At 43.2% G+C, this 17,976-nt stretch overlaps 1 protein-coding gene across 2 annotated transcripts in view; it reads right to left on the bottom strand.

Moving 5' to 3' along the window:
- Nucleotides 1–1,688: 1,688 nt before the first annotated feature.
- Nucleotides 1,689–17,976, bottom strand: part of sacs (sacsin molecular chaperone) — a 35,133-nt gene continuing 18,845 nt past the window's right edge. For both annotated transcript variants that reach the window (XM_090218722.1, XM_021582782.3), the window contains one exon: nt 1,689–16,440. In XM_090218722.1, coding sequence (XP_090074848.1) covers nt 4,865–16,440 — 11,576 coding nt within the window. In that variant the 3' untranslated portion in view covers nt 1,689–4,864. The remainder of the gene's footprint in view (nt 16,441–17,976) is intronic.

Below are 17,976 nucleotides of genomic sequence, written 5' to 3'. Positions count from 1 at the left end.
GCTCATGTCTTTTTAACAGAATAACATGTATATACAGTGGGGAGAACAAGTATTTGACAACCTGCAAAATCGGCAGTGTTTTCCGATTTACAAAGCATGTAGAGGTCTGTAATTTTTTATCATAGGTACACTTCAACTGTGAGAGACGGAATCTAAAACAAAATCCAGAAAATCACATTGTATGATTTTTAAGTAATTAATTTGCATTTTATTGCATGACATAAGTATTTGATACATTAGAAAAGCAGACCTTAATATTTGGTAAAGAAACCTTTGTTTGCAATTACAGAGATCATACGTTTCCTGTAGTTCTTGACCAGGTTTGCACACACTGCAGCAGGGATTTTGGCCCACTCTTCCATACAGACCTTCTCCAGATCCTTCAGGTTTCGGGGCTGTCGCTGGGCAATACGGACTTTCAGCTCCCTCCAAAGATTTTCTATTGGGTTCAGGTCTGGAGACGGGCTAGGCCACTCCAGGACCTTGAGATGCTTCTTACGGAGCCACTCCTTAGTTGCCCTGGCTGTGTGTTTTGGGTCGTTGTCATGCTGGAAGACCCAGCCACGACCCATCTTCAATGCTCTTACTGAGGGAAGGAGGTTGTTGGCAAAGATCTGATACATGGCCCCATCCATCCTCCCCTCAATACGGTGCAGTCGTCCTGTCCCCTTTGCAGAAAAGCATCCCCAAAGAATGATGTTTCCACCTCCATGCTTCATGGTTGGGATGGTGTTCTTGGGGTTGTACTCATCCTTCTTCTTCCTCCAAACACGGCGAGTGGAGTTTAGACCAAAAAGCTCTATTTTTATCTCATCATACCACATGACCTTCTCCCATTCCTCCTCTGGATCATCCAGATGGTCATTGGAAAACTTCAGACAGGCCTGGACATGCTCTGGCTTGAGCAGGGGGACCTTGCGTGTGCTGCAGGATTTTAATCCATGACGGCGTAGTGTTGGTTTTCTTTGAGACTGTGGTCCCAGCTCTTTTCAGGTCATTGACCAGGTCCTGCCATGTAGTTCTGGGCTGATCCCTCACCTTCCTCATGATCATTGATGCCACACGAGGTCTTGCATGGAGCTCCAGACTGGGGGTGATTGACAGTCATCTTAAACTTCTTCCATTTTCTAATAATTGTTGCCTTCTCACCAAGCTGCTTGCCTATTGCCCTGTAGCCCATCCCAGCCTTGTGCAGGTCTACAATTTAACCCTGATGTCCTTACACAGCTCTCTGGTCTTGGCCATTGTGGAGAGGTTGGAGTCTGTTTGATTGAGTGTGTGGACAGGTGTCTTTTATACAGGTAATGAGTTCAAACAGGTGCAGTTAATACAGGTAATGAGTGGAGAACAGGAGGGCTTCTTAAAGAAAAACTAACAGGTCTGTGATAGCCGGAATTCTTACTGGTTGGTAGGTGATCAAATACTTATGTCATGCAATAAAATGCAAATTAATTACTTAAAAATTATACAATGTGATTTTCTGGATTTTTGTTTTAGATTCCGTCTCTCACATTTGAAGTGTACCTATGATACAAATTACAGATCTCTACATGCTTTCTAAGTAGGAAAACTTGCAAAATTGGCAGTGTATCAAATACTTGTTATCCCCACTGTATATATCATTGTTTGAAATGATGTATCTGAAAATACATTTTCCATGAACATTATAAATACCATGGGGAAAAAAGGATGATCAATCTCTTTATTTTAAAAGTTCCATGATCACCTTCCTTGCGACAATAAATATATTTAAAGCTTTTCTACAATGATGTCCAATGCGTATTACTTTCTTTCCATAATGTATAGCACTGATGCACTCTAGTGAGGCACTTCTGCAACAGTAGCACATCATAAAAAATCCCCCAGCCATGGCTCAAAGAGACAAAATAGTCAAACATGCAGTATTTCCTGGTCCATGGACAATCCCATGTCACTGCCTATAGTCACAGAATGCATGCCCATACATTGGGATACTTGTTACTTCTCCAGTGTTTCTGTACTTAATTCCTGTAGCTGTTATAACAAATCCTTTAGTTACGCCATTACAGTTCAAATAAAACAAAATATATAACATATATATAAATGTGCCAGCAACTGTACCTTTAATTATTTAATATATTCTCACTTTTACGGTTACCATTAAGTGTATTTTACTGGATATGTATTATATAGAAGAAAGGTTGAGTCAATTTTTGGGGGGGAATTTATTAACTATGGCACTGCGTACATCAAGATATACATTTTCCCTTAGTAAAGTTTGTCAAAAATCTATTCAAAGAATTCCAGATATCAAATTAAAAACATGAGCAACAGTATGTGGACACCTGCTCGTCAAACATCTCATTCCAAAATCATGGGCATTAATATGGAGTTGGTGCCCCCTTTGCTGCTATAACAGCCTCCACTCTTCTGGGAAGGATTTCCACTAGATGTTGAAACATTGCTACGGGGAATTGCTTCCATTCAGCCACAAGATAATTAGAGAGGTCGGGCACTGAAGTTGGGCGATTAGGCCTGGCTCGCAATCAGTGTGCCAATTCATCTCAAAGGTGGTCGATGGGGTTGAGGTCAGGGCTCTGTGCAAACCAGTCAAGGTCTTCCACACCAATCTCGACAAACCATTTCTGTACGGACCTTGCTTTGTGCATCGGGGTATTGTCATGCTGAAACAGGAAAGGGCCTTTCCCAAACTGTTGCCACAAAGTTGGAAGCACAAAACCGTCTAGAATGTCATTGTATGCTTTAGCGTTAAAATTTCCCTTCAATGGAACTAAGGGAACCATGAAAAACATTATTCCCCCACCAAACTTTACAGGTGGCACTATGCATTCAGGCAGGTAGCGTTCTCCTGGCATCCCCCAAACACAGATTAGTCCGTCTGACTAGAGTCCAATGGCGGTGGAGAGTCCAATGGCGGTGGATTTACACCACTCCAGCCGACGCTTGGCATTGCACATGGTGATCTTAGGCTTGTGTGCGACTGCTCAGCCATGGAAACCCCTTTCATGAAGCTCCCGACTAGCAGTTATTGTGCTGACATTGCTTCCAAAGGCAGTTTGGAACTTCACAGTGAGTGTTGAAACAAAGGACAGACGATTTTTACACTATTCAGCACCTGGCGGTCCCATTCTGTGAGCTTTTTGTTTGCCTACCACTTCACCGCTGAGCTGTTGTTGCTCCTAGATGTGTCCACTTCACAACAACAGGACTTACAGTTGACCAGGGCAGCTCTAGCAGGGCATACATTTTACGAACTGACTTGTTGGAAAGGTGGCATCCTATGACGGTGCCATGTTGAAAGTCAATGAGCTCTTCAGTAAGGCCATTCTACTGCCAATGTTCAACTATGGCGATAGCATGGCTGTGTGCTCGATTTTATACACATGTCAACAACGGGTGTGGCTGAAATAGGCGAATCTACTAATTTGAAGGGGTGTCCACATACTTTTGTATGTATAGTGTATCAACAATATGCTGCCAGTGTATTTATAGTCCCAAAAATCATGAATGAATATTAAAACACGAAAAGAGTAAAGAAAATTGACAAAAACAAGCACCACACAAGGATGCCACCTGCAATATTCCTCTAATATGAAAAGATCAGACAACCAAATGAAACAAAGCTTGATTCAACTTTGGCAAAATAGTGTTACATTATCTATCCATTGAACACCATGGTTCTTCATTACAGGTAACTACTTATTTATCACGAGTCCTCCAAAAACTACCTGATATTACATGGGGCGGCAGGGTAGCCTAATGGTTAGAGCGTTGGACTAGTAACCGAAAGGTTGCAAGTTCAAATCCCCGAGCTGACAAGGTACAAATCTGTCATTCTGCCCCTGAACAGGCAGTTCCTAGGCCATTGTTGAAAATAAGAATTTGTTTTTAACTGACTTGCCTAGTTAAATAAATAAAGGTTAAAAAAATAAAGAAATCATACTCATCAGTATACAGATAATTACAGTAGATGTAGTGTACAATTGTGCTCCTAAAAGACGCCATTCAAAGTCTGATAAACGGACAAAGAGTCCAGTGGAGAGACATTACATGATGATAAAACAGAATCTAAAGTATAGACATATGAAACCTAGATGTACTGTAACATGAATCATTTTCCATTCAGTCTATTTCTCCCAATCTGCTGCTGTGTCACAAACACTCTACAAGTGCAAGTACCGGAGGAGTTTTCAGAAAGTGCTTTGTCCATTTACAAGAAAAGGAACATTTACAACTTATTAAAAATAAAAATAAACCAACCAACCATCAAAATATACAATTATTCTGTTTTAAAAGTACAAATATTATTGTAATTTTGTTAGTTCATTTTCAGATGTTGCAAATAGAACACATTGCATGACAACAGTGACAACATGAGAGAATTGGCTAAAATCAATCAATTTGACTCTTTAGATGGTAACAAAGAAAGCACAGACAAATGGTTGTCTATGGCAGGAAAAATATACTTGTATAAAAGGTCAAGTAAAAAAGCAGCATAGTTGTACTCAATTATCTGACAGCAAATATATTCAACATGGGACTTTGATTAAAAAAAGTATTGCTGGGGCAATTGTATGTACAGCATTGCAGCTAAAGATAATTTGTGTCTTTGTAAAATGGTACATCCACGTCAAATTACTTTCAGACAGCTTGGTGTTAGGATATGAAGAGCCATTCATGTATACATTCTGCATTGGCCACAGAACCAATTGGCTTACTGCATATCTAAGCTGCCAGCTGGATACTTAATTTAGCCTCAAAACAATAATATTGCACACAGCCACTATAATCTTCTATTGTTCAGAGGATCTATGCATATTTTTTTTATTTAACATATCTGATATGTTCCAATACCATGGCAGAATTAGATTTTTTGCTGCACAAAAGTTTCAAGTTTGATGATGATCCGTGCTGTACATTCCATCACTCTCATTGCCACCTCAGACGTGAATCTGTCATTGGGGATCTGAGGAAAGGGTAAGAGGTCAGGATAGCGAGTTCTTAAGCTGTCCACACCATACCCCTCCAAGATGTTGACATCTTTCGCAAGTCCTGCTAGCTGTGGGTTGTACTCTTCCACTTTCTGTGCCAGTGATGTGGGTTTCACATCCTTGTCTGACTTTCCTCTAACAGAATAGTCAGCAGCTATCAAGGCTAGTTTTGTAGCCAGGTAGCATTTGAAACACACCCACTCATTGGCATTTTTGTGAAGGTCATTCCGTGCAGAAGAAAAATTGGCTCTTGCTTGCCTGAGCCACCTGCGGGCTTCCACAGGATTTCCAACAGACTTGAAGGTCGGGGGCACAAAGAAGCGATTAGAATGTGATGAACCTGCATAAGTAGTGAACTGCTCCCGGAACTGCTGTTTCTCAGACCTATGGCTTGTTGCCTCTTGGTTCCACGATGTGTAAAATCTTTGAAATGAAAACTTCTCTGACTGGAAGCGGGTGGAAGATGTTGAGAAAGTTCTCCTGGATGCTCTGTCGGTGTTCTGCTGATCTGTCAGAGTCTGCTTCTCCATCCTGTTGATTTCATTCTGTAAGTGCTTGAAGACCTCTGTAGCCACGTCTAGATTCTCTGCATTCTTGTCCGGATGCCACTTGAGATACAACCGGCGAATGATCTTCTTCCTTTCCGTTTCAGCGAGCTTCCAAGCTTGCTCAATAACTAAGGTCACATCTTTTAGGATTTCTGGCAATGCACTAAGTCTTATCTTTTTGGGAGATTGTTTTGTGGGAGGGACTTTGTGATTTTCCTTTCTAGTGAAAAGGGGAGGCACCAATCGTGGACCAGGACCAGGAGAGCGACATTCTGGGGGGGTTGTTGGAGTCGATGGGGCGCTGCTGTCTCGGATATGAGCACTTTCCTCTTGTCTAGAGAATTTGTATAGATCAAGAGAACTGACTATTTTGTACTCCGAATATCCAATGTCAATTTGGAAGCATTTCCCAAGGAAGCTTGGGTTGTCCTCCTCTTCTTTCTCCACTTCTTGAACAATGATGGCATACGTGTACGTGGGCTGATATCCGCCATAGACATCCCCTCCTTCAGAGTCCACAAGGTAACCCACATATTCTCCTGGGTAAAACACATTCATTGGATCCATGAGGAGTATATGGTGTATCTCAGCTGGTATGGGTGTCCCAGGGAGAGGAAGCTCGAGTTTTGAGGGCTCTGTGGAGTCATACTTGACGCCAAGGTTGTCCAGCTTCTCTGTGATTCTGTAGATGTCGTTACAGCCCAGCATAGCAATTAGATAGGAGGTGTCAGATATCAAGTTGTCTGTTGCAGATTTAAGTGTCATCGCCAGCGCTAAGAGAAAATTAATGTCTTTGCTGTCTGAGTGTTGGATGTACAGATGAATAACAGCTGTACCATACCTTTTCAGGAAGGCAAGTGTTTCACTCCGGCTGTGTGGGATAGGGTTGCAACCTTTGACTCTTAGTGTTGTCTGGAGTTTCTCAAAACAAGACACCTTCAAACCCTCACAAAGTGCTTTGCACAATCGTATGGCTTTTTCCTCATTCACAAGGAATGCATTGTCATTTTCATGCTTCATTATTCGTATCAGTCCTGTGATGAACTGTTCTGATGACAGTAGAAGCTGAAGGCGACCCTGAAGTGAACAGAGAGCTCCAAACTGGCACATTTTTGGAGAGTCCTCATCCAGCTGCTCCTCAAGGATACTACTCAGGAGTCTTGGTCTTAGCTTCTGTGGGAGCAGCATGATCAGCTTTGTGTGGAAGGAATGGTCCTTGCCAAGATAACACTGACTCATGTCCACAAGCATCTGAACGCCTACATTACCCTGAATTCTGCTCTTGTAGTGTGGGGCATCGTCAAACACTAAACTGTTGGATTTGGCTAATCTACCATCGTGACTTGGCAGGTAAAATATCAAATCTCTGAGGCTCTCAAGGTCTTTGCGTATCTGAACTGGCTCATTCTGTAGGCTTTTGAATAGCCCTGAGACAGCCCTTTTCACAGTTCTCATTTCATTCGGATCAAGCTGCTTACCCTCTGAATTTCTGTGAATGCGGCACAGCACTTCAACGTATTGTTTTGTTGATACAACATCCTCTGTGCCCAAAAGCTTAAACAGCTGATGAAAGATGCCAAGCTCTAGTGGTAGTTTGTATAGGTACGGCTTGAAGTCCGATTCATTGTCCAAGTTGATGACAACCTCCTCTGGCTTTAGAAGTTTCCAGCCCTCCTCAACCATGATAAAACTCACCCCTCGTAGCTGGAAGCGAAACTCTCTTTTATCTGCATTGAGAATTTCGTAGGTGGATCTCAAGACTTTGTTTCTTGTTTTCACCATATCATCATCGGGATTGGATATGTTGCAGATATTTTTGCAGTTGCTTATCACTTTGTCCAAGGGGGGTTCCAAGTTGACACTTAACATGGTCAGCACTAAGTTCAGTTGTTCTTGGCCAGTCAGCGTGCTTCCCTCCTGGTCTTTAATGGCTACTGGTGTGGCCTTCTCTGGGAGAATGGGACATGATGTCCATAGTAATTGAATGATATCAGTTTGCTTGAATTTTGGATTGACTTGAGACCCACTGAAACGTATCAGAGGGAGAGTGCCATTCATCTCTTGGAATTGAGCATGGAGCCGGATCAGCTCAGTGGGTGCACGCTCAGGACAAAGGAATGCTATCATTGACAGCTCTTTGAGGAAAGCGCCAACAAATAGGTCTGTCCTCTCATTGAATATGTGGTTAAGGAGAACATCAACAATCATTTGGGCTTTTTCTTTGGACCAGTTCTCTGTCTGAGCTTTGATGCTGACTTCTTTTGCATACTGGAGAATTTGCTGCTGAGAGACAATGTGTTTGAGGCCTATATTCCTTAGGAATGTGATCCATGAGGTGAGAAATGCTGTCCCATTTTTTGGCTTTGACACTTGCTCAACCTTCTTGAAAAAGTCATTGGGTATGAATGTTTTTGGAGGGAGCATCACTTCGAACACCTTCACTGTTTGATCATAGAACATTTTGGTAGACTTGAGTCTGTTTGTGTAGTCGTAGATGAATGACAGACCTTCTAGTTTCTCATACAGATGATCCTTCATCCCACATGACTCCTCCATTGCCATAAGTCTCTCCTTCAGATAGACAAGGTGCTCAATTCTGGCATCGTATGACAGGTTGTCAAACTTTGGTAGGAGATGCCTCAGGTAGACTTCTAGATCATCAATTGGGCAACATCCAAGGAAACTGTACAGTTCCTTCAACTGTGGATTGTCTGCGAGAAAGGCGAAGGATGTTGTGTGAGCCCATTTTTCCATATCTGCAGAGGGAATGCTTTTTGCCAGAACATAGCATGACCCAAAGTTTGCAATGCTGATGTATCTGCCACTGACTGCTTTAAAGCATGGGAGCAGTTTCAGAGTTTGAGCGTCCTCTTGGGTGAGATTGATCAAATTGCAGTTGAAGTACAACAGAAGAGCCTCAAACTCTTTGTCAGTTAAACTTCCTGTTTTGAAAGCTGCCGTCTGAATCATGTACTCCAGTGCTTTCAGGATGCTGGATGGATTGTCTATGTTTGCTGTATGTTGTGCCAAAAAAGGCAGGACAGGATTCTCTTTGAAGCATATTTTGTTGATGGCAAGCTGAATGCATCCCCCTTTCATTAGGATGTGAAATATTTTGTCATTTTGCCCATTTGGAAAGATAGCTGCGCTTATCAAACTCAGGGGTAGTAACACGTCGTGATCAGGGACAACCAACTTATTGCTTGAAACCATGAATTTGATTCCTGGCAGCAAAGCCCAGTCTTTCAGTAGGTCGAGTACAGTCTCAAAATTGGGTTTGATGCCTGCCTGTTCTTCCTTGACTGCAATGTTCTCACTGATGAAGTGCCACGCACCTTTCAGCCAAGACTCACTGGCATAGCTGTCTCTCCACTTCACAAGGATCCTTGTTCTGTATTCACGCGGTAGAACAGAACTCAAAAGTTCCCCGAAACTGCTGATGTCGAAGACCTTTGCAACACCTAAATTCATCAGGATGTTGTTGTACTTCATGTATAGTGTGTTCATGAACAGCTCTTTCCTTGATGAGACCAGTTCATGGTGTGTTGACAGAAACTTTGGTTTCTTGGAATCAAACACCTGGAGTATGTTGTCCATTGTCATCATCAGTGGTAGCCCCTCTATGCTGATTCCATCCTCCTCTACGTCTTTGAAGCAGTAGTCAACCAGAAGCTTCAGGCTGTGGAAGAGCTTGTAATTTGACTGCTGGAGTCGACAGGGAAGTTTCCCAACTTGGCAAGATGTGTCTGGGGACGAGAATGTGAGGAGAAAGTTTCGTACATCCTCTGGGGTAACATAGCTCACGGGAATGCCTGCATCATCCAAACAGATGTAAAGACTGGCTGTTTCGTCACAACTGTGGACCAAGTTGAACCCCACATCCGAAAGCAGGGCCTTGAGTCGGAAGACATTTTCTGCAACAGACTTGCGTGAGGAGATGTTGTATTCTGAGTTTTTCAGATGTTGAAGTTCATCTTGCAGCAGATTGTCAAAGAATGCACGACCTTTGTTGGCAGAGGATGTGTTCACCCAGGAGATGTATACGGCAGAGTGCATGTCTGTGTTGTCAATGTGGGGAGCCCTAACAACAGGAAGGAGACGTTTCAGGTCAGCATGAATGCAGGTGTACACTGCTTTGACAAGACAGTACCAATCTGGCTGGATGTCAAGTCTGTTGACTGGGAAGAAGTACAGGAATTTCCTCAAAGTGTCTTTGACAATGTGAATTGGTGTTCCCTGTAACACAGTCATGGTGGGATCGGGTCCCGGGAAGTATCGTCTTTTCAGCTGAATCAAAAGCTCCACATAGGCAGGAGCTATCAAAGATGTCATCAAGTTGTTGTTCCAGTCACTCCTCACTCCTACTCCATTGTCATCTCTCCATAGGTTTCTCCTGGCAGAATCCAAGGCAAAATGCCCATTAACATGAAAGGGCAAGCCAGTCTCCAAGGAAAGGGGCAGAAAGCAGAATGCTCTGTGGGGCTTCTTGTAGTTGTGACTTACACATGCAGCCACCCCGCCACGTGGAAAGAGAGTAATGTCTTCATTTTTGTGGGCTGAAATCACACTCTTTGAGACGTTCTCTATGCAGGAGAAGCCAGATCGATTGCAGACCATCCAAGTTGTTAGATTGCCATCGGAGTCCTCTATATCCATTGAGTAGGTTATCTGCTGGACTGGGATTTGAGTGAGCTGCTTCTTTTTTGTCACACTATCCACCACTGAGGCATGAAACTGCTTGCGTTTTAGACGGTCACCATCTGTGATTTTAGCAGTCACAGAGTATAGCACCTTCAGGTCACCTGTAGCTTTCTCTATTTCACAGATGGAAATTTTCTCCATGTGGTTGAGGAACATGAGGAGTTCTGCCCCATCGGTTTTTAGTTTATCCAGAAGGTTTTGCACCATTCTGTCTGATGCAGGAACAGAGCTGATCTCTGATATTTTGGCCATTTCTGTTGAGCGTATGGGGAATCTGAACATTGTGCATCGCTCTAGCCTGAAATGAGATCCCAGGTAAAGATTTAGCACATCAGAAAATTGAGATCTAAAGTCAGAGTCCAAGTCCCTAAACATTCTGCCAGGACTAACAGATGTCGCCCCGGGTGCAAATCGTGCATGTGGATCGAAGATGCAAAGAATGTCATTGTTTGAAATGAAAGACGGGCAGTCTGTGATGTGATACACAGAGTTGAATCCTATGCCATATTGTCCAGTTTTACCAGGATTTGCTTCTTTTGTTCCCCTTCCTAGGTTCTGGATTCCTCTGACATCATCCTCAGTGAAAGGCTGATTGTTGTAGACACAAAGTGATGGGCCTTGCATTGGCAACCATTTATCATCAAATATTCTGTCTGTGGGGTGGATTCTTGGATCAAAAACAAAGTAGATTTCAGTGGCTTTAGCATCATCTGCATTCTGCAGGAGCTCCTTTAGCATTTCCTTCTCTGATGGGTAAGCGTTGAGGATACTTTTAATTCTACTTGTGAGTTTCTCTTTTTGTCCAAACTCACTTCCAAGTGTAGTGAAGCAGATATTTGAGGCATACCTTTCCAGGGCTTTGTGACGTTTGGGAACTGCTCCTAATTTCACAGCAACCTCCCTTGGAATATCTACATGGCAATATTTCACAGTTGTGTCTCTGACTTTGATCCAAGGACAGTCATTGTAACACAGAGACTTTGATGGCTGCAGTGTAAGATGAGTGTCAGGAAGGAGAATTTCCCCGTAGGTAGCTTGGCAGAATTCTTGGTTTTTGTCTCTGATTAAGCCCCATATTCCTTCACTAATGATTCTGCGAGAGAGCTGAAAGTAATCCTCAGAGAGGGCTCTTCTCCCACACTCCTTTTTCACTAATTCAAGGACTGCTGAAAAGTTCTCAACTGTGAAGCTTGACTGAACCCCAACATTCTCAAAGAGCTCACGGCAACTGTTTCTGTACTTGTTGGGAAGCTGGTAGAGATATGGTGCTGCATCAAAGTTCTGGTAGAATGCAACTTTGGAGGGCTCAACATAAGTGTTCTCCACCAGAATGGAGCAGAAGGTTTTCAGCTCCTCATTGATCTGTGTCTTTGCTTTGGCATCCTGGAGCATTTCTTCATGTAGGTATTTGTAGCAGGCATTGGTGATATTTTCCTGATACAAAGTAACTCCGTCAAATGACTTAGCAAGTTCCTTAAGTTGACTGACAACTAGTCCAACTGTTGGCTTTCTTATCAATCCGAGAGAGTCTTTTACTGCCAATGTGATTGTGCCGCACCCTTTGAAAGATGGAGAGTTCTCATTAAGGATAGGCTTCATCAAGCACACTGTATCCTGGTGGTCAGTCGTAAAAAGCTCTTTGGCAGAAAACATGGTGGACGGGTGGAAAGTATTCCCATGCCATGGTAGTGAAAATCCTGCAGGCTTTGTCAGAAATGGAAGGAACTTTATGTCCTGTAGCTTCTCCAGTAGTTTACTTGCTCCTGAGTCTGTCATTTTCAGCTTCTCATCAATGAGACTGAGAATAATGCTGCTCCGAAGACATGCAGCAGTGTGATCAGTTTCATTTAGATCGAACACAGATTCTGCACGTTCAATCAAATCCTTCCAAGAAAGGTCATCTTTGACCATTCCCAGCTGTACTAGCTTGACCAAGCAGACTGGATTCATGTAGTCTTTTGAGGTTCCTTCTGGAAATCTTCCATCTTCAGCGTTGTACAGTTTTGCAACTCTTCCTTCTGGATGGATTAGTCTGGATGGTATGACTAATTGATGAGTGGGGCCAGAGCATGGGATGCATGGAGTCTCTCTAAGAATTGATGCAAATTCATCCAGTTTGCCATTCAAGACATAATGCATTAGTGGGTCACGAAGTTCTTTGTCGATGTCTTGAATATGTGGGAAAAATACATCTAAGAAGAACTGCTTTTCAGTCAGGGTGTTCTCTATCAGCTTCCCTTTGCATCCAGCATCATCAAAACCTTCCTTGACCCAGTCAGGCAGCTCAACAGCACAGAGGTCTTGCGAGCTGCTCTTCTTGAGGTATTTTAGGAATATCTTGAAGGCAGCAGGGCCAATGTCTGGTCTACAGAGCAAGGAGTCATCTAGGAATCTGACGTACTTGATTGATACCCAGGTTTTGCCATCTGAGAAAACTTTTGCATGGTCCCCGTCACCCCCTTTGGCGATCTCTTGGTAGACTCCTTGGCTGATCACTGTGAAGTCATCGTGTACTACACTTGGATCAGGCCATGCTACATAGTAGCTGTAGTCAAGCAGTTCTCCACTTTCTGCCATTGAACGCAGCATATTGAGTGCTGCTAGGTATGCCTGGACAATCACGTGTCTCATGAACACTGAGTTCCAGTGTCCTTTGGTGTCTGTCTTCCAGATCTCTTTGCGGTTAGATGTCACAGCAAAACAGCCATTTATGTGGACTGGCAAACCTGTTTTGATTCTGAGGGGTAAATAGCAAAACACTTCTCCTATCGGGTTGATGTGGTTGGTATTATCCTTCACTGTCCATTTTCGATTATCCTCCTCTGAGAGCAGAACAGCTACACCCCCACAAGGCACTAGTCCAAGTCGTTTTCCATTCTCACTGAGTGAAAATTTTAGAGCTTCGGTCACATCCATACATGAACAAATGAGCCAGTTTGTGAGATCAACTGCCTTTTGGGGCATTTCGTCTGTGAGTCGTCTGTTTTTTCCGTCTTTGGCAGCCATTTCAAAGTATGAGGAAGGATCCTCCTCTGAACCTCTGAAAAGGGGTGACTGGAGATCAACTATGCGCTTGAACACATTGTGAAACTCCTCCACCACAATGCGTATGATACAGCCAGACTTGGGAGTGTCAGCAGGTACCCTGTTGGTGGCTGCCACCTTTTTCATGACTTTTGCTGCAGATTTCAGAATGCTCAGAGGCCCATATGCAGCTTTGGATGACCATACACTTTTGTTGATAGTGACAACATCCTGTGCTGCTGCTGGATTGGGCTCTTCATATTTCAGGTACTTCAGTACCATGGAGCCAACATGCTGAGTGAAGAGAATGAGCCGGTGGCCACATATGCTGAACTCATCCACAAGGGAGTAGATGTCTGGGGTGTTGTAGTAGACACTGCTGATTTCACTCACTGACGCCTCTTGCTCAGTCCTGAAGGGGAGTCTGAACAGTGTTCCATCGTACTTGTACGGAGACTCTTGTGCAAGAGGAAGTTGGCAATTAAATACATTGATGAAGGGTTTGAATTGATTGGGGAACTTTCTCAGCCGTTTCTGCTGTTTGCTCCAGTTGATCTTAATTCCCGGGTTTGACCTGTCTTTAATGTGCTTGCTAATGTGGTTGATGTTTGGATCGAACATGATCATGAACTCTCTGCTCATTATGATGGGGATGTCAGTGATGTGATAAACTGAGTTGAAACCTAGGCCAAATTTGCCAACTTTGTCTGCCTCACATCTCTTCATTGACCCACCTAACCTTGTTATGTTCAGAAAGTCAGTGTCAGAGAATGTAGAGTTGTTGAATGACCATAAGGAGGGGCCATGGCATATAAGCATGCCAGGGTCAAGCAGGTTCTCTCGAATGTCAATATTCTTCCTCATGTCTATCAGGAAGCTACACTCCGTAGCACTCGCATCATCAGCATTCTGAAGAAGTTCTTTGAAAATATCTGCGACAGATGGATATTCTTCTAGAATGTTCTTTATTCTCACTGTCAGAGGCTCCCGTTGGCCTGATTGTTCAAAGCCAAGGTTTTCTGGGTTTATCAGTCTCGTACTCAAACAAGGCACGTTCAGCCATTCTGCTGTTTTCATGGGGATATCATCATGGACTAAGATAATGGGCTCTGATGTATCATCAAGCAAGTCATGTAGATCCTCCACTTTAATGTCACAGTAGGTGCATTCATGAATGGGTTTCATGGCCAGTTTGCTTGGATCCTTGTAGCAAAGGATTGGTACATGCATGTCAATGTCCACAGAAATTTGACTGTTATACAGCCATCTCAGAATATTTATCAGGAGGAGGAGATCATGCTTACTTTCCTCTTTAGTAATTTCTTCATCACACCTTTGCCTTACTGTTTTGATCACATCGAACACATGGCTTGGGACAACCTCTTCAACCGAACCACAGAATTTGAAAAGTTTGTGAAACTTTGCAATGGTTTTTGGCAAAGAGTACAGGTAGGGTTGCAAATCGAGGTCAGAAATGGGTTTTAGAACTGTGTGACTAGGTGATGAAAAGGTCTTGCCAGTCCACACCCAATCAAATGGCAGTGACTTCATTGCCTCTCTTGCATCTTCAAGGTGTGCTTGCATGAAGTCATAAATCTCAATAAGGATCTGTTGGAATTGATACCAGTCTTCTGTGGTAAATGCTTGAGATCTGTGCCAGTCATTCACTGCCTTTAAATGCTGTAACACTTGATCAATCTGTGGCTCTATAGATAACTTCAGGGCCTTCTTCATGCCGGCAGAAGTGCGCTCCACAAGTGCAACTGAAGAGCCTACCAGCACTGCATGGGATATATCGCACATTTCTGAGAATGAGCAGATGTTATGGGTGTCTCCCATCCAGGCAAGGGACTTTGGGTAATTTACAGGTCTGTCCTTGCAAACTGGCACCCATTTCAGTTTTTTCAAGGAATTCTGAGCTTCTGAAGACTTTACCAGCTTGGTTTGTCTATTCAGTATTTGCAGCAGTGTTTTCGCTTTCTGTATAACTGGTTCCCATTCTGGCTCATTGCCACCCTGCAATTCCTCAATCTTCTGTGCCACCTGGAGTACATCTTTTTCGCTGAGTTGTACTTCGTTTTTCAGTCCAAGTTGTCTCAGTGAATGTAGCATATCAGGAGAAGACGTATATGTACTTGTGGGAAACCTATTATTTTCCTCCATGTAGAAAAGATTCTGTAAAATCTCCAGCTCAGGATCAAAAAGGTCTGTAGTTGCAACAATTTTCCCTGCAGATGTATGAATGAACTTTAGAGCCGAAAGCCATCCAATCACAGCTTTGTTTTCATTCTTTAGGAATGACAGATGCTTAAGGGCCCAGAGCATGATCTTAGTGATATCCTCTTTTGAGTAAAACCCTTTCTCCATGTCTTGAACAACCAACTTCAAGCAGTCAGTGGTCTTCACCTGTTCCACGTTCAGAATCTTAATGAGGCGAATGGATGCCTCATCACTGCAGCCCACAACATTGATGGATAGTTTGACGTCTGGTGGATACTTCGCAGTATGGTGTAAAGCCCTGGCTCCTCTCAGTGAGGTATATGTTGGGATGCCTTTCTCTGAACAGGGCCCTACTTTCTCAAATATTGTCAGCTCCAGGAGGATACGCTTCTCTTTCTCTGTGATGTCAGACAGTCCTGCCAGGAAGTCCCTCAGTGCCACTTTCTGTTTGCTAGAGAAGGATGAGACCAGGCTTGCCACTCTCTGTGTTGACGACCTGTCCATGATTTGCAGTAGCATACTGGGAGATGAAGGATGGATGTAGTTCTTCAACAGAGGATGCTGCAAACACAGGTCCAACTTTTTCATCACTACTACCCCAAGTTTTTTCATGATTTCAAGAAGGCTTTCAGAAATTAGGGCCTCTTGCTCATCCACAATGATAATAGGGGATGGAGTTTTGAGACGATGGAGCTCAATTGAGTCCACACTTTCTTCAAGGGGCACATTTGGGATCAATGGCATGTCTTCAAAGGTACTAAGGTCATCAGCAAAGTTTATATATAGATGCTTCCAAACCATCTTAAGCCAAGACTGTGTAGGATGCTTCTTCTCTCGGTTCCCATGGTCCCACTGGACTGTGAAGTCTCTGGTAGGCCAGACTGTCGAGAGGATCTCTTTTATGAGTCGAGCTGACCGTTCAGGAGTTAGCACTTGTACCTGAGTGCAGGGTCTTCCTGTAGAAGATACAAAAACGCTAGTTAATATAACCTTAATGATGACTTTCTCAATGACAATTCATAGGAACTACATATATACAGTGCCTTGCGAAAGTATTCGGCCCCCTTGAACTTTGCGACCTTTTGCCACATTTCAGGCTTCAAACATAAAGATATAAAACTGTATTTTTTTGTGAAGAATCAACAACAAGTGGGACACAATCATGAAGTGGAACGACATTTATTGGATATTTAATTTTTTTTTAACAAATCAAAAACTGAAAAATTCGGCGTGCAAAATTATTCAGCCCCCTTAAGTTAATACTTTGTAGCGCCACCTTTTGCTGCGATTACAGCTGTAAGTCGCATGGGGTATGTCTCTATCAGTTTTGCACATCAAGAGACTGACATTTTTTCCCATTCCTCCTTGCAAAACAGCTCGAGCTCAGTGAGGTTGGATGGAGAGCATTTGTGAACAGCAGTTTTCAGTTCTTTCCACAGATTCTCGATTGGATTCAGGTCTGGACTTTGACTTGGCCATTCTAACACCTGGATATGTTTATTTTTGAACCATTCCATTGTAGATTTTGCTTTATTTATTGGATCATTGTCTTGTTGGAAGACAAATCTCCGTCCCAGTCTCAGGTCTTTTTCAGACTCCCCATTCTTCCAGAATGGTCCTGTATTTGGCTCCATCCATCTTCCCATCAATTTTAACCATCTTCCCTGTCCCTGCTGAAGAAAAGCAGGCCCAAACCACGATGCTGCCACCACCATGTTTGACAGTGGGGATGGTGTGTTCAGTGTGATGAGCTGTGTTGCTTTTACGCCAAACATAACGTTTTGCATTGTTGCCAAAAAGTTCAATTTTGGTTTCATCTGACCAGAGCACCTTCTTCCACATGTTTGGTGTGTCTCCCAGGTGGCTTGTGGCAAACTTTAAACTACACTTTTTATGGATATCTTTAAGAAATGGCTTTCTTCTTGCCACTCTTCCATAAAGGCCAGATTTGTGCAATATACGACTGATTGTTGTCCTATGGACAGAGTCTCCCACCTCAGCTGTAGATCTCTGCAGTTCATCCAGAGTGATCATGGGCCTCTTGGCTGCATCTCTGATCAGTCTTCTCCTTGTATGAGCTGAAAGTTTAGAGGGACGGCCAGGTCTTGGTAGATTTGCAGTGGTCTGATACTCCTTCCATTTCAATATTATCGCTTGCACAGTGCTCCTTGGGATGTTTAAAGCTTGGGAAATCTTTTTGTATCCAAATCCGGCTTTAAACTTCTTCACAACAGTATCTCGGACCTGCCTGGTGTGTTCCTTGTTCTTCATGATGCTCTCAGCGCTTTTAACGGACCTCTGAGACTATCACAGTGCAGGTGCATTTATACGGAGACTTGATTACACACAGGTGGATTGTATTTATCATCATTAGACATTTAGGTCAACATTGGATCATTCAGAGATCCTCACTGAACTTCTGGAGAGAGTTTGCTGCACTGAAAGTAAAGGGGCTGAATAATTTTGCACGCCCAATTTTTCAGTTTTTCATT

The sequence above is a fragment of the Oncorhynchus mykiss genome, chromosome 24 (genome assembly GCF_057628025.1).
Source record: "Oncorhynchus mykiss isolate SJ-2025 chromosome 24, ASM5762802v1, whole genome shotgun sequence".
NCBI lineage: Eukaryota > Metazoa > Chordata > Actinopteri > Salmoniformes > Salmonidae > Oncorhynchus > Oncorhynchus mykiss.
Note: the sequence above shows the minus strand (reverse complement) of the source record. Positions and strands in the feature narration are given on the sequence as shown.